At 42.0% G+C, this 24,736-nt stretch overlaps 1 protein-coding gene across 2 annotated transcripts in view; it reads left to right on the top strand.

The window, feature by feature from the left end:
* Positions 1-22,524, top strand: part of MBD3 (methyl-CpG binding domain protein 3) — a 29,004-nt gene extending 6,480 nt beyond the window's left edge. For both annotated transcript variants that reach the window (XM_007489291.3, XM_001363658.5), the window contains exons 3-7: positions 10,934-11,071; positions 13,162-13,252; positions 14,480-14,657; positions 16,812-17,009; positions 18,887-22,524. In XM_007489291.3, the coding sequence (XP_007489353.1) occupies positions 10,934-11,071; positions 13,162-13,252; positions 14,480-14,657; positions 16,812-17,004 (600 nt within the window). In that variant the 3' untranslated portion in view covers positions 17,005-17,009; positions 18,887-22,524. The remainder of the gene's footprint in view (positions 1-10,933; positions 11,072-13,161; positions 13,253-14,479; positions 14,658-16,811; positions 17,010-18,886) is intronic.
* The last annotated feature ends 2,212 nt before the right edge of the window (positions 22,525-24,736 follow it).

The following is a 24,736-nucleotide window of genomic DNA, read 5'->3' as shown; positions in this document are numbered from 1 at the left end:
AGAGTGGTAGACCCAACATGTGGATCTGACGCCTAGTGGAAGGAATACTGGACCATCTTATGTTATTAGAAATTGGGCCTCACACTATTAGCCATGTTAGCAAGTCACTTACCCTCTGTCTGCATCCATTTCCTCATCTGTAAAATAGGGATGATAATGCCTCTCAAAGTTTAGTTTAAAATGAGATACTGTTTTTAAAGTGACTTGCAAACCTTACAGTACTGTGTGCTAGCTATTGTTGTTATCATCATTCTTCCCAGCCTTCTCTCCTAGTATCAACTCTAAGACATAAGGACATGGGCTCTGCAAAAGGGTTAAGTGATTTGTCCCAGGGTCACACAGCTAAAAAGTATCTGAGACCAGATTAGAACTTGAGTCTTTTCAACTCTCTCCACTGAGCCATCTAGTAGCCACCCCCCCCTTTAACAAATGCCCCCCAAAAGAATTTTACACTATGTGGGGAAAATCTGTACAGCTTGCTTCCTTTCATGCCTCATCTTATACCATTTGTGCTCCATATATTTTTGTAAAACTGCCATGGATGTTCCTCTTAATATGCAGGGTTTCCCCCCTAGTGCTCTGCATGTTTCATGGGTACCAGAAGATGTCTCAGAGTGCCCATCTGTTAACTCTAACCACATAACTGACATTTCTTATCCAAATTTGGAGGCCTAACCATAGATTTCCACTTTTTAAGAACCTAAATTTAGAGCTTGGAAGGGATCTCAGAGGTAATCTAATACAATTCCCTCATTCTAAAGAGGAGGAAACTGAGGCCCAACCCAGAACTTGGTACATAACCTGTCCACATAGGTAGTAAGTAGCAGAGAAAGGATTTGAGCCTAGTCCATGCCTCCAGTTCAGTTTTGAGCCTAGCTCTTTGTCCTTCTGTGTCATTTTATGGACTCAGTGGGTCCCCATAAAATTATATGTCATCACTCTGTCCCTTCCTCATCCGACATTCTTCAGTCTTTTAGACAACATCTGTTCTTTAGCCAGTTTATTTTTCCTGGGCAGATGGTTAGGACAGTCTTTGAATGGCTGTGGATCTCACATCCAAGGATCTCTATGATTTGACATTTTCCTTATACTTTAATATACAAGATGCTAGAAGTCTTTTTTTTTTAATGCTTCCCTCAAGGCCACCTGTGTTTTAAGGAAAATTATATGGCACTTTATAGAATAGTGACTGATAATAGCAAATAAAAATTCTAAAATTCAGTTGAATTTGTAAGAGGACTCATCAAAGGACTTGTTGCATGTTTGTATAAAGAGGAAAAACAAATGAATATTGGTTTGGAAAACCTGAATCGTGGATTCTGGTTATGACATTTATTTACCAGCTGTGGGATCCTGGGCAAGTCAAGATTGGAGGCTCTCAGTTCTCTCAATTCTTAACATAGAGCTAAATGACATTTAACCCCACTTTTGTCTCAAGGTTTTTAGGAAGTTGGTGCTTTATAAGTCTCAAAGTGGTGAGGAAAGGTAGTTTCATGAAATATCATCCAAAACAGATCACTGAGTCTGTTTAATCCCAAATTACCCAGAAGATGATTGGGCCTTTTTTGGAAACTACATCTGTCCCCTAATTCCATCTAGGGACTGCTTTGTCGAAAACTATCTGACTCCTTTAGCCTGTGTTACAAGGGAATCACTTTAAAAGACTGATATATATTAATTTAAGGTCACCAAGGAATTCAGCTATGTAATTCCTAAATGAAAACTCAAGTCAGCAGTAAATCTTTTATGGAGTTTAATTACAATAGGAGGAAGAAAGGAATTAGAGATAGAGAGAGAGAAAAGGGGAGAGAAGGGAATAGGGCTTAAATACCCCTTCTGTTTAGGCTGGGCCAAAAGGCCCAAGCCCTTAGATAGCTGGGGCAAAGAAAAGAGATCAGTCCCTATCACTCACGTGACCAAAATGGAGAAACAGTCTCAGAGGCCCCCACCTTCAGCTTCCTTCAGAGCAAGCTTCTCAGAGCACACCGCAACCACTCCGGCCAACTCCTCCACCCTTCGAGTCTTCAGACCCCCCTGATCTTTAAGGAAACCATCCAAGTTGCCTCCCCTCAGTTCTCACATCTACCAATCAACTGTCCATCAATTTCCCTGTGCCAATGGAGGCTCTAGCTTAACCCAGGACCGCCCAGAGGCTTTGCACATGTCTGTTGAAGGTCATAGTTTCAAATAATTAAATCTTTGCTCCTTTGCTACAGCCCTTTCTAAATCCTGTTAACCTGAGTAGGGTAGAGATTGGAATAATTAAATTTTGATCTATGCTGCAGCCCTTCCTCAATCCTGTTAGGACTGAGTAGGGTGGAGATTGATTCCAAGTATCTCCATTGTATCAATTCTAAAATCAATCATGACTCAAAAGAAATTCCTGTTCTATGCTTAAGCATAGGTCAAAGTCCTTTCCATTGTTCAGCAAAGGGTTTCTGTCCTAAAGTAATCTTAAGAAGGAAAGAGAAGGAACCTCCCATGCCAATGGGGTTCACATTCCAATAGTCAAGACCCACTATCAATAGGAAATTTTTCAAGTATGAAATTTCCCAATGGTGAAATTTCCAACATTTATAAGTCTAAGAAATTTTGAGGTTTACACCTGCCACTTTTCTACGCTAGTTGTTAACAGCATTTATATGTGTTAACACTCTCAGGATACTAGCCTATCATTCCAAGCTCCAACTGACCACTCTTCTAAAATGGTAGAAGGTCAGGTCATTTGCTTTCCTAGGATGTGAGCTGATTCCCTTTTTCCTCTCAGAGGTCTGGTGCATAGAAATTGGGCTTTTTGCTTTACCTTCCTAAATTGCATCCCCATCTTTGAGAGGATTTTAAGGAAAATTTAGCTATTTTTGTTGGAAGCACTAACTTAATACTGGAAGAAGTCATGATGCCATTGGCAGAGTCTTCTATCCAGTGAAACAAATTTCTTAAGCTTTTCTGATTAAAAAAACCACCTCATCACCCAGTGGCTCACGTTCTTATGAGTCTCTCCGAACTTAGCTAGGTTGTTCTTTGAATAGCAAATGGACAGTCCTATATTCCAGATTTTTAAATTTTGTCAGAACTAGCACTTCCCTGCATGTGTATGGCCTTCCACCAAGGCATCTTTTCCCTGTCATCCTCTGGAACATGGTGTCAGTGGGTCTGTGGCCTCATCATTGTGTCTGTGATTTTTAATCAGGCCTTCTTACGCTGGGTCATTGCTCCCCTTCTCTTTGCATAGATCCTTCCCAGAGATTCCCTTCGTATGTTGGAGGTCCTTCTCTGGTTCTTTTACTGTTTCTTAATGAAAAGTGACTGTCCCTTAGTTATCTGTCATTCTTGTTCTGTGACTGACCTACCTTTTTCACTCTTACATATCCTTAATGGTTCAGTTTATCCCACTTCTATGCACAGGACACCAAGAGTAACAATACTCTAGCAGTACTCTGTAGACCGTTCACACCTGGTACCTAAAGCTTCTCATTGCTTTTCAGCCCACCTGTACTTGAGATTGGGGTTGTCTGTCATTTGCAGCTACATAGCACGTCTGAGAAATACTGGTGATATAGAGGGGAGCTTTTGCAGCAGAAAGCATTTTGGGATCATCGAAAACTTTCAAAATGTTATTTAACTCTTTCTCTTCTATGCTTCTAAGCCCAGCTTCTTGATCCTATTCAGTGCCTGACCTAGAGACAGGTAGTGATTTAAATGAATTTTCCTTTCCACTCTCCGTCTTAATATATAGATAGGCATAGCATTTCAGAATTATTGATTTGTTTTGTTTTTCCTGTGTGGGTTGTTAGAGTGAGATCCTGAGGTAGTTAGGGTGTATCCCATTGAGGACACCCTGAGTATCCCAGGACCCAGTGCAATCAACACACTATTATCTACAATAAGAAATCCCTGGAGAAGCTCTTCATCAATGGGAAATCTTCTATTTGGGCTTGGTACAGGCTGTCCTCTGGGATGCTAGCAGACACTAAGTACATTCACCTCTCTGCCTCCTACTTCACTTAATGTTGATAATTCTTGAATTTCTGAGCAAAGTTCTCTGGTCATTCTACTGTCCATCAGACAGCAAACTTTCTTAAGTGCTTGCTATGTGCCAAAAACTGCTGAGGACTGGGAATACAAAGACAAGCAGAAACACAGTCCTGGGTCTCCAAGACTTCTCCATCTAATGGGGGAGACCAGGTATAAATAACTACAGGCAAGGTATATCTAGATAAAGAAGGTAAACACAGAGGGAAAGTCTCCTGCAGAAAGTGGAATTTGAGCCAAATCTTAAAGGAAGCCAAACAAATTTGGAGTTAGAGGGGACGAAGGAGATCCTGCTAGGCCTAAGAGAAATCCAAGGCAAGGATGCAGAAGGGGAAAGAGGAGGATTGTAGGGGCCAGCGTAGCTGGGTCAAAGACTGCATGGAAGGGGTAAAGTGAAAAACTCCTGGAAAAGTAGAAGGGGTCCTGGAGATCATTGAGTGGGGATGGGGGGGGGGGTGTGTGACATGTTCAGATTGAGTTTTAGGGAAATGACTTTGGAGGTTGAGTTAGGGGATGGTTTGGAATGGGAAGAATTGAGGTGGGGAGAGCCATTGGGTTCCTGCAAAGCGTAGGAAAGAGCTGGTGGAAGCTGTGTTTATAGGGGGCAGTTGTATGAGTAGAGAGGAGGAGGGTGGGGTTTGAGATACTCTTGGGAAAATGCAGCATTTGATAATGGATGGAAAGGGTAGAGTGAGTTTGAAAACTCAAGGATGATGCTGACTGGCAGGATGGTGGAGAGGGGAAGGTTTGGGGGAAGAGAAATAAGGGCTTCTTGCAAGGCAAATGTCCTGAAAACTAGAGAGGAGAGACTATCCAGGAGAAGATGATTACTAATGTCCAGAGTTGTAGAGAAGTCAGGAAATAAAAAGTTAGATAAACGTCTTTTAGATTTGTCCATTGAGATCTTCTGTAGCTAAGGGCAGTTTCTGAAGAGGGTTGAAAGATGACAGCTACTAAGGATAAGGGATAGAGGGACGGATTTTTAAGCACAAGGCCAGGGAGGAAACCTGAGCATATTTGGAATCCAAATGAATTAGGCATAATCACAACCGACCTTCTGGACCATGTTAACATTTGCCATCATCCATCTCTTTGCCTCTATGGAACAGATTATGGGCTAACTACTATACAAGTTTTATCTTTAATTTTTTAAGAGAGAAAATGACTGTTTGGTCCTTTTTGATTCATTTGTATCCGGCTGCCTCGATTCTGACCCCCACTTGCATAATCTGTCATAGGATCTTGTAGGATTTGGATGTAAGTACAGGAGACATCATTTTTTGAAGTATAAGACAAAACTATCAGAAAATGAATCAGTGCTAAATATTTTTGGAGTATATAATTTCCTCCAAGGAGCTTATAGTCTAGGTGAGGTAAGACTTAACGCAACATTACTTATGTTGGTATTGTAGCTGTTGTAGATACTGTGAAATGCTAACGTGTGTGGTGCATGAGGTTAGAGAATACAGTTGTACATAAGGTGACAACCATGAAGTAAATAAACTCAAACGGAGAGCCCATTGTGGGTTATTATCATACTAGTAGTGGATAGAGTCCTGACTGGAGTCCAGAAGACCTAATTAGAAAATTTAGACCTGATCATGGGCAAGTCACTTAATCTCTGAGCCTGGGTTTTCTCACCTGTAAAATGAGGATAAGACCACCTGTGGGAGCACTTAACCTCATGAGTAAATACATTATAAACACATAATTTCTTATTTAATGTTTTAAGAAAGGCTATTGGTAACATTGGCATTTTTCCACATTAACTGCTTAGTTAAATCATAAGGGAACATTAAGAATCTGTGGAATGTAACTTGAAAGATGGTGTGGCAGGAGGAGCCCTGGATCTGGGGGTCCTCATCCTGGCTTATCTTCCTAGCTTGGTGAACAAGTCCCCTTTCATCTCTTAGCTTCTGTTTTTCATGGGTAAAAGGAAAGAGTTGAACTAGTTGATTCCTAAGCATCATTACTACTTTTAATTCTCTGAAATGCCAGAACAGGCTTTTATTTGATTTGTTTTTCTCTTAGTACCCTTGACTAGTAATCTTTTAGGGGGATCTGTCTGGCAATGGGGTAAAAGATGTATCAAAGGGGAAAAATTAGAGGAATAGTTGCAGAGATACAAAAGTAGAAATCCATTTATGAGGATTCTTTTTGAATCTCTGTTATAACATCTATTCTTCCTTTTAAGTTCCAGTATGTTTGTGCCCTTTTATCATAGGGATCATAAGGTCTATCGCTGCAAAAGACCTTAGAGATCATCTTGTTCAATTCTTTAATTTTACAGTTGGGTTGTATGTGTTGAAAAGTGGGGTGAGGAAAGAGTAGCTATCATTTACTTTACCAGCAGTAATCTAAGAATTAGTAAGTTAGTTGCAAAGTAGTTTGAGGACCCATGTGTAAAAAACAAAAAATTTAAATTTTAAGTATTCAAGTTATATTTTTTTACTTGAGTAAATAATTTTATTTTTTTCCTTTACCTGCTTTGCCTTGTTTATCAGTAGGATGAAAGACTGACAGGCAGTTGACCCTATCTCCTGGGCTCTTTTGGTCTAAACAGGTGCTGTCCCAGCATGACATTAACCTTCCATGTTTCCTGGAGGCATTCTTTATCCCTGCCCCCTGGATAATTTTGGAGTAGCCCCCACTTTCTAATATAGGTATGTCAAGCTGGAGGTAGCAAGGCACCTTTGCTGCCAATTTAATGTCTCTTTACTACTGGTTATTTTTGATGTTACCAAATATGTAGTTTATATGATATTACCAAATACAGCATATTTGAATTTTTCTCCTGTTAACTACAACTACATTAGACAAATGCCAGAATGGAGTTAGGGGTTTGGGGGAATCTGGGTAAGACTTAATTAACAAAAAGGAGAAGGGAAGCATCCATTTCAGATAAGCCTTGTAATATCAGCAATAGTTGTCATTTATATAGTGCTATACCTGTAATCTATTATTATTTTGGTGCTTTACAATATGCAAAAAAGTTTTCAATACATTCCTTTGTTTGAGCCTCTCAGAAATGCAGCCTTCTGAGAAGTAAGATCCAAGACAAGTATTACATTTTTCGAGTAAGGAAACTGAACCAGGACTCATTGTAATATACTGTTGTCTCAATCTATGTCGAGTCCTATTTTCTCTTCATTGATAACTATCACTTACATACCAAGAACCATGGAACTTTGGGGCTATCATTCCTACCACCCTAATAGTTGTTGAGTGTCCCTATTTAGGAAAGGTTGTGGAGAATGTGTATTTTGGTAGGTCTAGTCGTCGTTTTTAAACATCGATGACTTTTTTCCCCTGACCTTTTCTGGTCTAAATCTATATAACTTGTTTTGATTTCAAAGGCCCACCACAATCTGGTCCCTTTCTTTCTAGCCTCTTTCATTCCTCTCCTATATAAACTTTCTTTCTAATAAGACAGATTTATTGGCTACACCTTGAACAATACATTTTGCACTTAGCTCTGGGAATTTGCTTACCCTCTATTTGACTTATCTGAAATGGATGCTTCCCTTCTCTTTTTTGTTTATTAAGTATTACCCAGATCTTTCTGCTTTTCTATCTTTTTTTTTTTGACCATTCCAGTCTGAAGTGGCCTCTATTTTCAATTGAACACACTTTACTTATATCCTCGCCATGCCAATTGCTTAATCCCCCCCCCCTTTTTTTTTTAAATAAAACCTCTACCTTCCATCTTAGAGTCAATACTGGATATTGGTTCCAAGGCAAAAGAATGGTAAGGGCTAAGCAGTGGGGGCTAAATAACTTGCCCAAGGTCACACAGCTAGGAAGTGTCTGAGGTCAAATTTGAACCCAGGACCTCTCATTTCTGGGCCCGACTCAATCCAGAGCCACCCAGCAGCCCCCTCCCCCAAAATTCTTGCATTAAATTATAGAAGCAAAAAACACCTTATACAAAGAATTTTGGAACAGAAGGATCCAATTTTGGTTCATTCATGGGTCTGGGGATAAACTGTGCTTGTCAGAAGATCAGCTAAATGAGTTTGGTTAAGTTTTTCATAGGTTGACAACCAGATGGTGAATTTTTTGACTGTGGCAACTGGTCTCTGCTTAGATTTCTTGAGCCCTAGAAGGATTTTTTGGTCTATATTGGGACAGGAGGGAGTACCCACCTTGAAAGGATTTAACCTCAGAAGTATTTAAGTGACCTATAAGCCATACAAAATATGTTAGACATAGCCCCATGACCTGGAGCTTACTCCTTTCTTGGGAATTTATGTACCCAAAACAATTAGGGAATGCTAAAAGATGAGATGCCCATCTTTCAGTAGGAGCAGGATGGTGCTTTTGTGAAGGAGAAGAGCTACTGAATTGATAACCAGGAGACTGGGGTTCTTATCCTGACTCTGCTGTTAACACAGTGGTACCTTAGACACAGGACCTCTCTGAGAATTCCATCTGTTGAGTGATAGTTTCATGTGAAATGATCCCCTAAAGCTGCTTCTAGCATCAACACTCTGCAAAACAGCAGTGCAGATTTGAAATGGTCTTTATTTTTCAGATAAGGAAATCAAAGGTCCAGAGAGGTGATTTTTGTCCAAGGTCACCAATAACTGGTGGATTCAGGATTAAAATTCGTATTTCTTTTGACTCCAAATTCAGTGTTGTTTCATACAGTAGAGGAGGAAAGAAATGATCCTCTCTTTTTTAGACTACTTAAGAACATTGATGAAATGGAGTGTATCCAGTATATAAAGAAGATCAAGGAAAGGAGAGTTGGTTTTATAAAGAAAATAAGGAAATATTTGCTCTCAAAGAGCTTATTTTCTAGGATCTAATGGGAATTCTTGGAAAGAAGACATAGGTGTGTGGATGTGTAAAGGCTGTCTTCAAGAATATCAGGGGTTTGGCTATTATGACAGAAAAGGAAAATGACAAAGTGTGGAGGGGATGTGGGAAAATTGAGACACTAATTGGGGGAATTGTGAAATGATTCAGTCATTTTGGAGAACAATTTGGATCTATGCCCAAAAGGCTATAAAATAGTACATATCATTTGACCCAGCAATACTATTACTAGGTTTGTATCCCAAGAAAGATTAAAAGGAAAATAAAAGGAAAAGGACCTATATGTATAAAAATATTTAAAGCAGTTCTTTTTGTGGTAGCAAAGAATTGAAAAGTGAGGGGGATATTCATCAATTTGGGGAGTGGCTAAGTAAGTATGTGATTGCAATGGAATACTCTAGTGTTCTACGAAATGAGGAGCAGAAGGAACTCAGGGAAAACCTGGAAAGACTTACATGAACTAATGCAGAGTGAAGTAAGCAGAACCCAGAACATTGTACATGACAACAACAATACTGTATGATGGACAGCTGTGATACTTTAGGTATTCTCAATAATATAATGTCATCTGCTTCTAGAAAAAAGAACTGAGGGAGTCTGAATCCAGACTAAAGCAAATTTTTTTTTTCATGCTTATATCTTGGGGGAGGAATTAGAGACAGGATGGGATTTGAAACTCAAAAAATCCTTTTGAATGTTAAAATTTATTTTTACATGTAATTTGGAGGGGGGATATGAATTTGGATGTCCAAAAGGGAAAAAAAGATATGAAGGGTTGTCAGATGGAAGAGGAATCTGCTTGGCCAAAGAAGGCCAACCTAGAAACAATCAGTAAAAGTTGTAGGAAAATAGGTTTCTATTCAGTGTGAGAAATAAACTCCCTAATTAGGGCAAAGTGGTTTACTTGAAGAGATAGGAAGTTCCCCTTCTCAAGAAATCTAAGCAGAGACCAGACTACTACTCATCAGGCAGGGATGGACATTGTAGAGATGTCCTTTGCAAAATTGATTGGATCAGTTCCTTTTGGGGTTCCTTCTAACTCTTAAGATCCTAAATACCAGAGATGCAAATGCTAGAAGTTCCTGAAATACTTCCCAATGCAGAAGAGCCTCAAAAATGTAATTGGGAAATATTTAACAAAATAAGTAAAAATAGAACATAGTTTATATCAATATGTGGTTTCCTAAGTCAAGATGTATCCCTCTCTCCCCAGGCACTTTTACCAGTTTCTTTTTGAGTCTGTTACCCTGGCCTGTCTATAGTTACTAATGGGTTGGCTGTTTTTTATCAGGATTTCAAGCAGAGGTTATGTTTAGGTTTCTCTAATCATCACTAATGTTAGAAGTAACAAGGAAGAGCATTTGTGCTTGGCACAGTCTGGGCAATTGAGCTTGGGCCACAAACTGCTGAGGATACCTATGAAAATAGAAACACTTCTCTTTGCTGGGACTCTAGACCTGTTAGTCCACCCACAGTAATTAAGAAAGATGAATTTAAGGATTATTTAGATTTCTCCACCCAACTAGCTGCACACACACCCCTCCCCTCATTTGTTATTTCCTAAAATCTTTCAGATTAGGTACATGCTTGCTTTTTCCAAGTGTCTCCTAAGGCATTATGCCCATGCTCTATTTACTTAGATCTGTCTGGTCTCGTCATTGGGTTTCCCTTCCCCATCTGGGAAATTAAGAGATTGGGCTAGAGTCGTGGTATCTGACTCAGAAACAGAACAAGAAGATCCCTGTGGGCACATAGGAACTTGGAAGATCACATAATAACATCTATGTCCCTTTGTATTTGTATTTATTTTGTTAAGATATTTTCCAACTACATTTTAATCTGGTTTGGTTGGACTAGGGAGTACTAGAGGCTACAACATGAAGCCTAAGGACTGCTTATTACATCCCTCAGGGTAAGGGATCTCCTAAGCTTTCTTCCAGCTCTGGCATTCTATAATCAGCCTATTTAAGATTAAGTGGCATGGAGGTGGGGGCAGCAGTGTCATTCCGTAATGGCTTCTGTTAAACCAAATAGGAGGAGATGTTATTAGGAGTGTGACCTAATGCGCTTGTTGTTCCAGGGAAAACCAGATTTAAATACAGCACTCCCTGTCCGGCAGACGGCGTCCATCTTCAAACAACCTGTCACCAAGATCACTAACCATCCCAGTAATAAAGTGAAGAGTGATCCGCAGAAGGCTGTGGACCAGCCTCGACAGGTGAGATCTGCGGATTTGTTCCTTGCATTTGTCCTATTCTGAGTAAAGCTCCGTCTTCAAACGGTGTCATCTTCCCTTAGAAATTTACGTTCGTGTCAGGAGAGACAGGATTTGAGAGGGTTGGTCTATGTTGATCCTGGTTCCTGTTGTCTGGGGCCTCAGCTTCCCTGTCTGTAGTTAAACCGTCCCCACGTTACAGATGAGGAGGTTCCCCCACGTCACTAGGCGGCGAGCCGTTCGCCGGCGGTGCTCTCGTCTCATTCCAGGATCGCCCCTGCTCTGTCTTGTGGGCTGCACCCAAGGGAGCTGCTTGTAGTGTCTCTGAGTCTGGCCTGCTTCCCTCTGGAGGTGACCACACGGCATGGCCCTGGGATTCTCATTCCTAGACCATTTGTTGGGAGTTCTCAAGGCTGCCAGTAGTAGGTCTGTGTTCTCCGTGACCTCAGTAGGCTTAGCACAGCAGCATGGCGACGCTGCCAGCCCAGGGAACAGGGAATCAGGTCGATTCACAGCTTGGGTCTTCCTTATGTAACATGATGCATAGCTCGCCCATCAGGCTGGTTCATAACTGCTTTTTCATTATCCCGAATGTAGGACAGTCTTAAAGATTAAAACTGGTGTAAGTTGTTAATGTGGCTAAGAATTTTAAGGCCAAGCAGAGAGGTTAGAGGTCATCTGATCATTCATCCCCCTTCTCTGAAGATGGGAACATTAGGGGGAATTAACATGCTACGGTGTTCTTTCAGTCTGACCACTCAGTACAGGCATACCCCAGAGATGGCTTGAGTTTGGCTTCACACCACTGAAATAAAGCCAGTCTTGTCATAAAGTGAGTCATGTGAATTCTTTGGTTTCCTAGTGCATATATTTATACTAGGCTGTAGTCTATTGAGTGTGCAATAGTATTTCTAAGAAGCTGTGTACGTACTTAATGAAAAATTACTTTATTCCTAAAAAAATGCTAACCATCATCTTCAGTGAACCATCATCTTTTTGCTGATGGAGGACCTTGCATCCACCTGGTGATGACTCCTGACTAATCAGGGTGTTGGTTGCTGAAGATTGGGGTGTTGGGGCAGTTTCTTAGGGCAGTAATGAAGTTTGGCTCCTCTAACAACTCTTCCTTTCACTAGAACACTTAGAAACCCCTGCAGTGCTCTCAGTTGGCCTAATTTTAATGTTGTGGCTTAGGGAATAGGGAAGTCCAAGGAAAGTTAAGTTCAGTGTCTTATATGGACAGGATTTATGGCATCCTGAAAAAAGTGACCATAGTAAAACATCAAAGATTACTGATCATAGATCGCCAGAAATAATAACAGGAACCTCCAAAACATGATATAGAGGCATGATGTCAGCATATGCTGTTGGAAAATTGGTGCTGATAGACTTGCTTGACCCAGGATTGCCACAAACCTTCAATTTATAAAAAATGCAGTATCTGCAAAGTACAGTAAAACTAGATGCAGAGCTGGAAAGGGAATGATACTGAATAAGAATATTGCTGTAGAAAGCCAGATTGTGTGATTCTGTCCTTAGGAAGAGAGTACAGACAGCTGAATATTGAAGCTACTCTGTTAATGCTCTAGGTATAGAAGATAGTGCACACATTGTATCAACTAATTAGGAAACATTTTGCTTCGGTAAGATTTTATGAAGCCGTATATTTTGTGGAGAAAAATAGGGTATGAGGCTGAGCTGTAGATGGGTCAGGGAAGAGACGGTCACTGAAAGCAGAACACCAATTAGAATGTTTTACAATTAACTGACATGGATTCCTTTTCCTTTCCATGTTTTCCACAAAAAAATTTGTTATGCTGTATTTCCCTAGGTTCCTGAAGTAAAAAATCCCTTCTAGTGTGCTGCCATTTCAAATTAATTGCCTAATATTTACATTACTTTCCTTCCCCTTCTTCCCTTCTTCCCTCCTCTCCCCCCTCCCAATACTTATCTATAGGCAGTCTGTCCTCTTAATAATCCAGGCTGGCTGGCTGAGTTCTGATTATTTTTTGGTTTGATCAAAGTTTCCTTCCAGTTATGGGGTTTGGGGGGATGTTTTTTATGTGTAAATAAACAAATGTTTTCTTTGATAGCTTTTTTGGGAAAAGAAGCTAAGTGGATTGAATGCCTTTGATATTGCAGAAGAGCTTGTGAAAACAATGGATCTTCCTAAAGGTTTACAAGGTAATTAGTAACTTTTTTACTGTGTTGGATTTGTGCAGTTTAAGAAGTCTATTCTCTATTTTATGAGCCTTCAAATTATACTTATCCTGGATTGACATTAGTCATGGAAAAAACCTTATTATGGGAGAATACATAGAAAGAATATAAAAGGTTGGCCCTGGTAAGATCTTTGAAATAACATCTTCTAGGTGAGGAAATGGAAGCTTGTGGAGTGACTTGCCTAAGATTGCACTGGAAGATAGTGGTAGAACTAAGATTAGAACCCAAGTCTCTTGATCCTTTTGTCTAGTATTTCCATGGCACCTCACTTTTTTATTCTTTGTTTATTATCTGTGAATTTTAGCTCTAAATTTGTATAATGGCTGATGAAGACATTAAAGAAGGTCAGCTCTTGTGATATTTTAAGACTCTGGGCTGACTTTTAATCTAGCAATTTTAGTGTCATCTTTCCTTTGAAAGGTAATGGTTTGAAGAGAGTCCGTGGGTATATGAAAATCTAGGAAGAGCTTCTATGTATAAAGATCTCTTTGGTGTAGAATTTGGTAACTCCTTAGGACATGTGGAATGTGGGAGGTTTAAAACTGTTAAAGTTTAATTCTGTAGCCTACCTTAAATGTAAGCCATCACTCCATTGCTATGGAGACAGGCAGCTCCTTTTCTCACCATGGCTGAAATACTGAACAAAACTTTATTTATTCTGGTAACATTTGAAATAGATAGGCAACCAACCCCCCCCCCCGCCTTCGGATATTACTGCCCCAGTTTTGCTCCTCAGTAACATCATAGCCAAAGTCTTTTATAAAGGCATTGCTCAGACAGCTGGCAGGTTAGGTCTCATCAGCAGTGTTCTAAGCTAGTGCTTCAGCCTTAAGAATAGTCATTCATTGTCCTTAGCATCAACTTACCCATATTCTACTACTGACTAAATTTCACCCTTCCCCAGGTAAGTCTCTTTCTCTGATCTTGTTCTCATAGAACCAATTAAAATATCTTACGAGTTACTTATAGTAGCTGTATGACTGAAATAGTGTTTACCTACCTATATAGCCTTTTAAAAACCCAGCAGTGGTATGGAGTTTGATCATCTGGTAGTGCTCAAAGGGGTTGAAGGAACTTAGGATTTTGCTTTTTTTTTTATACTATATTGATGACATTTCTCAAGCAAGTTGATTCATTGGCCTTTTTTTTCCCCTCTGCCATCTCTATCTGGTAAATTCTGTCCTACAGGGGTTGGCCCAGGTTGCACCGATGAAACCCTCCTCTCTGCCATTGCCAGTGCTCTGCACACTAGCACGATGCCCATCACTGGGCAGCTCTCAGCAGCTGTGGAGAAGAACCCTGGAGTGTGGCTTAATACCTCCCAACCACTCTGCAAAGCATTCATGGTGACGGATGAAGATATCAGGTAATGGGGAAAGTGTGTTAAAAATTACTCTGGGCAGTCAGATACTTTATATAGATGTGCCGTTGCTCACCTTCAGTGAGTGTAAACCCGAACCATCATTCTGCATTTTGAATTTTGGAAACAAGATTCAAGCTCTTAATTTCATAGATGGGGAAAATGAGGCTTGAAGAACATAGGTGATTTTGGCTATCCTGTATACTTCTAAAAAGATTGTCGCAAAATAGAGGGATATGCTAAGCCCAGATTCTTAAGAGAGGAGATATTTCAACTTCCTGTGTGTTAGTGAAATGGGTCCATTTGGGAAAGCCTTATGGAAGAGATGTTGCATACTGAAACCCCAGGGCTTGTCTATTCAGATACTGCCTGGGATGATACAGTCGGTCTCCCTGTTGGCTTTGCCTGCTTGTCTAATAAACTAGTAAGCTGTGTGAAAGCTGGGCCATGTCACTGTCTCAACTAAACATTCTATTTTCCTTACCTAAGTTAGAAGCAGAGCCGGGGATTTTGCTTTAGGACTCCCTTTCACAAGTCAGTGCTGTCACCATGATGACACCAAAGCATTTCTAGCCTAGGATATCAGTAGGCCAACAATCAGTGTGGAGAAGCACCACCCTGCTTTAGTTTGGGTCTGGGCAGAAGAGAGGGAGACACTGTCAGCTGTCTTACTCCTCAAGGCCAACTTGAAGTCAAACAAGGCCCACCCCTTGGTAACATGTCACCAGACCACTCGATCCTGCACTGACCGGACGGGGCATGCTTCATGTCTTGCTGTAGGGGTGCTTTAATGGGGAAAGGCAATGGAGTCTTGGAGTCCTGGGCTGGGAACTCCTGTGGCTGGTCTCCTCCACTGTCCGATCTCATTAGGTAAACTTGGCCACGGTGACAAACCTTCAGAATCAAAATGTTTTCATCTTTGAGAATACGTGCCGTGCCCTGCCTGTTAAATGTAAGGATCCAGTGAGGTGATGGTGATATGACAGGGCGAGACTGAAAGCTAATTTGGTGAGAGCGCAGGACTCGAGTTGAGAGAGCTGGGTCTCAGTTCTGATAACTTGTTTATATGATAGAAATTAGGCAACTTACTCAACTTCCTTCATAAAATGTGGAAACTGGACTAAGTGATTTCTGCTAGCTCTAAAATTGTATATTCTAATGTTACATGAAATCACCTTTCCTGATTTAATATTATTAAGAGTGGTCATCTCCAAACTGTCTGGCAGAACCCTGACAGTCCTTGGAATTCCATATTAAAAGGTGAATAATGGTAGTAAGAAGTAGTCTTTATATGGTGTATGAAGCTTAATTTTTGTCCATTTTGCTCCACAATTTCTCCCTTTATCTGTGGAAATATTATTGAACGTGGCTCTTCCTTCAGCCCCAATGAATAAATAACAAATGCATAGTCTCGGATCTGGAAAGGCCCTCAGAAAGCATGTAGTACAATCCATTCCTCATGCCCAATTCCCTTTTACAACTTTGTTGACAAGTGCTTATTTAACCTTTACTTAAAATCCCAGGCAGTAGGATCTTATTTTAACCACTTCATAAATATTGGAAGACATTCTGCATCCTCCACCCCTGGCCAAGTCTGTTCTTTTGTAGGACAAAGAGCCAGACCTCAGGGGACCTAGGTATAGTTTTGCTACATCTTGGTCAGCCCTCCTGGATTATTTCTAGCTTGTCAATGGCCCTCCTAAATTGGTGGTGCCCTTAATATAACAATAGCACTGCAAGAAATATCCTGTGGCATTGAATTTGCAAGATTCTTTGACTTATGGTAACAGGGCCACCCTTTGAGGTGAGAGGTGTGTGCATAGCCCCTGTGACCAGGGGAAGCCACTTTGGAACTTCCCCTTCATCTCATGGAGGGATGGTAATGTTGTTGAGATAGAGATGGAAGCAAATCAGTTCTTTTTTAGTTCAATCGTGTGCCTAATACCATGTTTAGTGGCAAAGACTCGGGTTCCTTCTAATGAGGAAAATAGCTTCCAAGTAAAAGTCACTAAGTACATAGGAAATCACATGATTGTAAAAATGTCATGTCTGAATTGTGACTTGGGAAACTTTTCTATAGCTGACCCCAGTATTTGCACTGTGTGTCTGTAGCTGACTGACCACCAGGTGTAGCTGACTGCTTTCTTTGTTCTGAGTCAGGAAACAGGAAGAACTTGTCCAGCAGGTGAGAAAGAGGCTGGAGGAGGCACTGATGGCCGACATGCTCGCTCATGTGGAAGAGATTGCTAGGGACGGGGATGCCCCTGGAGAAAAGGGTGCTGCAGAGGAGGAAGAGGAAGACGACGAGGAGGAGGAAGAGCAGGACCAAGACCACGAGATGGAGAATGTATAGTCCAGGTGAGACCACACCTCTGGTGGAATTGTGGAAGTATGTTGGAGGGAGGGGACCCGTTGTAGACATGTAGTCCAAGAGATGAATCATCCAAAAACATGTGACTGAGGCCACATTTGACTCTATGATCTCCTGTCTCCAGGTCTGACTCTCAATCCACTGAGCCACCCAGCAAACCCCTGACCTTAGGCTTTTAAAATAAATAGAAGATAGCAATAATTCAATTAACATATAATCTTAAATTAAAGCTTTTACACAGCTACTTCACTGTGCTTAACATATAGTAAACATTTAATAAGTGTTAGACACTATGTATAAAGGGCTTCCTCAAACTTAAAGCACTAGGCAAGTAGTTATTGCCAAAGTTGAGAGAAAGGAAGCTAAAAACCAATTTTGTGGCAGAGCAATTTAATTTTCTAACTGGTATGATTTTAAAGCTTTTCATATAAGATTCTCTCATAAGAAGAATAATTTCTATTTTTTGGAGAGGCGAGCCTTAGCACAGATACTTGACAGTTAATTGTCAACTGTTGTAAACTAATTGAGCCATTCCCAAGTAAAGGTTCAAAATCTCAGGGATGGAAAGGACCTTAGTGGGCATATAGCCCTAACCTCCTCCCTAAGCAGGAATTTCCTATAATATCCACAATAAAATGGTCATCTGATTTAGAGACTTCCAGTAATGGGGCACTGTTAGATTCAAATTTAGGGTTAAAGACTGAATATATTAATTATAGGTCGCCAAGGATTTCACTTATAAAAAATCCTAAATCAGACACTCAAGTCAGAATGGAGTTTTATGGTAATTTAATTACAACAGGAGAAAGAAATTATTAGAGGGAGTGAAGGAAAGAGGGAGAGAAAGAAAGGAGTTTAACTCAGAACCACTCTGGCTCAGGCTGAGCCAAAGTGGGAGTTAAGGCCTTGGAGAGCCAAGGCAGGGAAAGGGGTCAGTCCTTATTACTCACGTGACAGGTCTGAAGGAAAGCTGTCTGCGGGGCTCCTCCAAGCTCGAGCTCTAGGATAGAACTGGCCTCTAGCCTTCTCCACAGGAAGTGATGAGAACTCCAGAGGCTGTTCTCTACCTCACTTCCTGCATCTCACATTGCCAATGGTAGCTCAAGCTTGGCTTAGGACAGCCCAAGGGGGCAGTTAGATGTTTCTGATTTGTCATTAGCTAGTACATGCCTGTGTAGTGTGGGTGTGCACATTCTTGGGTGCTAGACCAAGCAAGATGGAGGAAATTTAAAAATCACAGCACTCAGGGCCTCCTGAGACAGTTCATTTATATGACCAGGCAATTCATAACTTGGAAAGTTCTTAGGTCAAACTAAAATTTGTCTCCCTATTCACTTCCTTTTCATTGGTCCTAGCACTGTTTTCTATAGAACCAATTGCAATGATGTAGATGTTGTCACAATGGATCTGGCTATACTCTCACCTCGAAGGGTGGCCCTGTTACCTTAAGTCAAAGAATCTTGCAAATTCAGCGCCACGTGTTATTTCTTGCATTTCTTCTCCCTTTTCCTCATAACAGCCATTCATATATTCGAAGATAGCCATGATGCACTTGCCCCCTAATATTTTTTTTTCAGGCTCAGTTTTCCTGATTGCTTCGGTTGATCCTTTTGCAGGATGGCTTTGGATTCCCTCTTCATCCTGATTTTGCTTCATTTGACATAAGACTCTAGCAGATGAGAGTTCTTCCCCAGATGTTGCCATCCAAACTAGACAGAGGCTTCCAGATGAATAGGACCAAGTTCAGGGAGATTTCTCTGATCAGCCATCCAGTTGAATCAGAGTGGTGTAGGCAGGAGACAGACAACCTGTAACTAAAGCTAAATTTGATGAAGGTGTTTTCTGTTGTATTTTTCTTTTTCAGGAAGATCCAGCCAAGATTTGCCTGTAAAGCAGTAGCAGGGCCAGCACAACCATTCCCAAAGCCAGGAGTGTCCAAGGACTTAACTGCATCTACCATACTTAGGAACAAGCTCCCTTGACCACTAGAGGAAAGAGTTGGGCATCAGAGAGTAAATATTTACTCTTTTGAAAGACACTTCCCCTCTTTCCCTTCCCACATCAGAGGTGGGGAGGAATCAAGTGGGTTATGCTAGACACAATCTCCCCTTCTTATTTAGGGGTCATGAGTTGAGTATGGTAAATTTTCCCAGGCCTTTGGTACCTTCAACTTTTTGACCTAGGTTCAGCATTTTCTCTCTCCTTCTGGGTCTTTTTTAAAGTAAGAGAGGTGCTTCTTCACTGCTTGGTCCCCTCCCCAATACCCTGCTTGATAATACCCAACTCTTGAGAGATCATTTTTATGTTTTGGATTGTTGTTCCATGTGTGAATTCAGGTCATTGAATTTCATGCCCAGATCTTGGGGAAAAGGCCAGGGGATAAAATAAGGGTGTGGCACTCTTCCAGCCTGCTTCTCCCAAACCCAATGCCAGAATTCCTTTATGAAATATTCAGAACTGAAGCTAGTATAAGCTGGGAAGACCTGCAGGAATCAGATTCACCTTCATGCTAAGTTTCCTCAAACTTAACTCTAATTCTGTATTGTACTTACGTTATTCTGCATCATGGAATGAGGCTGCCAACAGGAGATAATCCCAGAGTAGCTTATTCCTGGGGCCTTCAGCATCCCATAGGTGGGGAACAGAAGAGAGAAGTGCTCTGTGAAATGCTCAGTATGATGTTCCAAGTGAGGTTGGGGAGATGCTTCCAAGCAGGACCGAAGCTCCATCAGTAAGAAGAGAGGGACCGCCGCTGCTGCCACCCATGCAGGAGAGTGGTGTGGAAGGTGTCGCCTACACTTTCTTTGCCTGAAGCTGTGATGGTCTCGCCTTCATTTTTTAAAAGTTCACCTTTCTTTAATAAATTGATAATATCAACTGAATTGAATCCTTTTTTGAACATTTTTATCTTTTGTATTTGCTGTGCATTGATGTGAACTTTGGCCTTTGTTGAAGAGAAATGAAATGTAGACAAACCTGCCTTAACGGAGTTCTGAATCCTCAGAATTGGATATGGGAATCTGGAACTCTTCCCCATCTCTATGCAGCTGCTTGAAATTCAGACACAGGAATAATTCTAGGTACAGATTCTCCCTCCCCCTTCCATCACAAATTGTTTAGGGTAGGGGGAGCGACGGCCTAGCCCTTTTCTGGCATGTATTTCTCAACTATAGGTTCTGCCTTGATTTTTGTGGGCAGTTTCAATGGGAACATTAGAATTACAGAGCTGGAGAACTTAAGTGACTGCCTTATTAGACAAATGACAAAACCAGTATTTGTAGAATTAAAATGGGAGGTGAAGAGAGAGACTTGCCCAAGATCACCCAGATGGTTAGTACAGAGGCAGGACAAGAACTGATCTTTCTAGTCCCCTAAGCTGCCTCAGGCATGATGGGTTAAGGGCCATGTAAAGTGTTTTCCCTCTGACAACTTGAGGCTTTTTTAAGACGTTTTTCCCTGTTTAGCTCTTCAGAAAGCCTTAGGCATTCCCAGAGAAATCTCACTTGGGTGTCCAAAGACACTAATACTAAACTGCCTAAAAAAAGTCTGCTTAAATCTCCTGCCCCCAGCCTCACAGTTCTGTGCCTCCGAGTGCCTTGGGAAGAAGGGCAAATTAACATTGTTTGACAATACAGTGCCCATTACTGTGGGTTGGGGATAAAGACATTCTTCCTCGGGCAGAGCTATTTTTCTTCTGGGATTTAACTGACGAGAATGAAGACTGAGAACATCTGCCTTCTGTAGTCAGATGATGCCTACTACAAGATGAACGTTTCCCTTTCCTTTTGGAAGTTAAAATTGAAACCAGTCTTCTTCTGTTGTGGCAACATGAATATTACTCTGCAGAGAACATCGCTGCCCCACATGCCTTCCCAGTCTGATTCAGATGGTGAAATCCACTCTGGAGGACCATCGTGCCAATTTCTGGAGTTCTCCCCTCAGCCTCCCTTCAGAGGGGGAAGTCTGAGAAGGAACAGGAAGGACAAAAGCAGCAAACTTCCTTGCCCATCTTCCTCCAGTTTAACCTTGGAACGGTGGAATTCGCTCTGGATCTCCTGGTGTGGCATTTTAAGTATCTTTCCTGAGTGTGTCGATGCCTGCAAGACCAGCTCTCTACCAAGGTCTGCATTCTTCCAAACAATGAATTGTAGTCTGGATTGGGCTGGACCAAGCGAGCTGGCAAAAACTAGGTGATTTAGCTTGAGATCTGGAGGGCAGCGCAAAACCAGATTTGAATCTTTTCCTTGTCTCTACTTACACAGGCAAACCTCTACCAGTACAGAGTAGTAGTTTGTGAAACGCTCAATATTCCAGGTGATGCCTCTCTTTATGCCGGTTTGTAAAGAAACCAAACTCAGACACTGGGATCATGATGTTAATGCTGATTATCTCTCCCTGTGAGCCCCTTCCCCTGCCCTCACTGATGTACAAATGATTGCTCTCACGGCTCGGATCCAGTGATGACATCATTTGCAAACTGGAGGGGGAATTGCATTCACCAAGTATCTAAGCTGCCCATCTTAGTGGGTCCCTTGTATTGAGGAAAGGGAGGAAGATTCCCTCTAACTCGTGACACATGAAAGCTACTTCTAGGGATCATTCATAGTTTTCTGTTGTGGGTTTTTTTAATAATCTTTTGTACTCCGCTGAAGTGGTAATCGGCGAATTCACTAGAAACACAATAGTTAATTATCCCTCGTTTCCCCACCTGCCCTTCTCGAACTTGGTACCTGTGGAGGAGCTGACTTAAAGCATCATGGGGGGGAGGGGAACAAGAGGAGGGTTATCCTCTATTTTTAACAAAGCACAAATGCCAGGCAGGCCTACTTGGTGCCTGAACCTCTGCGGGAGTCTGATCGTTGGCCGACTTGCCTTGTAATGTAAACGCTTTTTAGGCTGTTGGAGCGGCACTTTCACAGGTCCTGGGAAGGCTCCTACTGGGCCGTTGATTGGACATAATCCTTTTGGCCCCGAAGTGCCAGCTCTGCACACGTTCCCAGGCCCCTGGAGAGGGAGAACTAGTAGTGACTTGCGCGTGCCACTCGAACGGGGCAAGGATTGCTGGTCGGGCTTTGGGCTCTGTCTCTGCATGGGTAGCGCCGCCTGCTGACCTTTCCAGCTGTTTGGAGGCCGCGGAGCCGCGGGCAGGTCTTCAGATGTTTGCAGGAGAGACTGAAATGGCTCCTCTGGGCCACTTCGTACCTGCTGTTATCACGAGTTGAGTTGTGGACAGTGTTGCGGGCCTCGAAGGCAGCGGTGGTGTGGCCGGAGGGCCAGCTAGCGGGGAGAGGGAGAGGACGACTAACCGGAATCCACCTGCCGAGGGCTCAGGGAGGCCCCACGTGGGGTGAGACACGAGTGAAGCTTTCCGTCCCCTTGCTTGGAATGTGGAGAGTTTGGTGCTGATACATCTACAAGGATGATTGTAAGCGTTTCCCCCTTTAATGTGTGTTTTTGTATCGATAAAGATTTGAATAAATTACCCTGGTATGGGAAGGTGAATTGTCGGGACCCGTTCCTATTCGTACAGCTGAGATGTGTCGGAGCATTCAGAGTTTGTGGCTACATTTGTACTTAGCCTTTTGTTTGAGTGGCCGTTTAAGTCATGAAATGACGAGTCAGGAAGGACTTTGGGATGTCAGCATGGTCAGGAACCTTAGAACAGACTATTCTAGCAGGAGGTCGTTTAGACGCAGACTCCCGGGATTCAGAGTGGAAAGAAATCCTTATCAAGTCCAGCCTTCTAACTTACTTTTGTTCATTTCCATTTCTGGAAATCGCACCCTTGTAAGAAATTGAAAAACAAGCAAAGCTCGCCACGGACCTGAGGGCAGATGACCCCTGCTCCGTTTCCTCTCCTGACCACAAATGGCCGTTGCCATTACCCCGGGGGCTTTCTTTCAAGGGCTCTTGGGTTACACTCTTACAGTCGCAGACCTGATTCTGCTTCCCCTGCATTTATTCTTCCTCTCCATGTTTTTCGGATCTTCCCACTCATTCTCCTGTAACATCTCTAGGCCTGTAGTCTTGTCACAGATAACCGACTTTCCTCTACCTCCAGAAACAGGAAGGACAGTCGATACTACTAACCGCGGCTCCAATTCGGAGATCATGCTGCCGGGGCGCTTATAAGTTAAAGCGTCAGACCTTGACGGACTAATTACAGCAAGTCTGTTATGTTACTATGCTGTTAGGATAAGGCATACCTGGAGTCGAGGCAAAGGCAGCCAAGTGTCATTTCTAATAGAAATTAAATTTGGATCGATTCCAGTTTCAACATTGGCTGCTTGGCAAGTCTACCAAGTGTTTTTTGTTCATCTCCTGGGGCAGGAACAGAGGAATATCGGAAAGCTGTTCTTTGACTGAAAAAGGACCCCTCCCCTTACTGACCATTCCATGGCGCCTTTGGTCAGACTCGCTCTTTAAGTGGTTGCCATAGTGAAGGTTAGAAACAGATGAACAACAAGAAGGGACTAGCTAAAATAGGAACAAAAGGTCAGGAAGTGTCCAAACCCCTCTTTGTAAGGAGTGACCCTGTACATGGAAAAGGCCATGATCTGGTGGTGCAAACAATAGTCCTTGGGAGAAGACCATATGCCGGGGTTGTCGGGCCAGCAGCGCCAAATACCTCGGGCATTGCAAGCAATCAGTGGCCACATAGGCCAACAGTGGACTCCTGAGCCTGAAGTGCCCTTGCCATGATTGAGACATTTGAGTGTTGCATGAAGGGATCATGCCATACGTATTCAAGTGTATGGAAGACGGTGGGAAAAGGGATTTTCTTCTGACTCCAAAGAGTAAAATGAGAACTGTTGGGTAGGAACACATCTTAGCGTAGTGCGAAGAAAGTTTGACCTACAAAAACAAAATGGAATGTCTCGAAGCAGTACATTTCTTAAAGATGTTCAAAGGGAGGTAGAGTGCTGTAGAAGGGATGTGCAAAATAACCGCTGATGTTCTGAGATTGATTTTTTTACCCAAACTAGTTTGAGGGAAACAAACTCCTTGGGAACAAAAGCACGGCAGCCCATGTATCTGTATAGCTAACCACCCACCCATTCATGCGAACACTCCGCAGGAAAAAGTAGAAGAGTGAACCCTTCTGAAACCCTCGGACAGCATAGGTCCACAATGGGGCCATTGAAGTTTCAAAGGATGTTCCCATTAGGTGGTATCTTGGGGTTCTGAGGGCTTTACTCCCTTTCACTGAAGCCAAAAGTGATGGTTTAGGAGACAGTGCCCAGCCTCAGTCACACTATCGATAAACTGGTACCCCATTGAACTTCCTAGTTTGGACACACACTGATGACTAGAATCTTCTAAGTTTTATTTTTATTGCCATGAAAAACGCTTCCATATTGGCCGTTGTTGTAAGAACAAAGTCCTATATAACCAAAACTCCAAAATAAAGCCATACGTACACTGGTGTGAAAGAAGACTCCCAACCGTTATTTCTCTGGAGGTGGAGTGTTCTCTGGCATGCTTCAGGATTCTCCTAGATCATTGCATTGCTCCGAGTAGCGAAGTTTTCACAGCAGATAAGCATCCACTATTGCTGTTACTGTGTATGATATTCTCCCGGTTCTGCTTATTTCACTCTGTATCAGTTCCTGCATTCTTTCCAGCTTTCTCTGAAATCATCTTGCTTATCAATTTTTATATCACAATAGTATTCTATCACCAACATGCACCACAGTTTGTTCAGCCATTCCCC

This window comes from Monodelphis domestica, chromosome 3 (assembly GCF_027887165.1).
Source record: "Monodelphis domestica isolate mMonDom1 chromosome 3, mMonDom1.pri, whole genome shotgun sequence".
Lineage (NCBI taxonomy): Eukaryota > Metazoa > Chordata > Mammalia > Didelphimorphia > Didelphidae > Monodelphis > Monodelphis domestica.
This window is presented reverse-complemented; position numbering and strand designations above follow the sequence as displayed.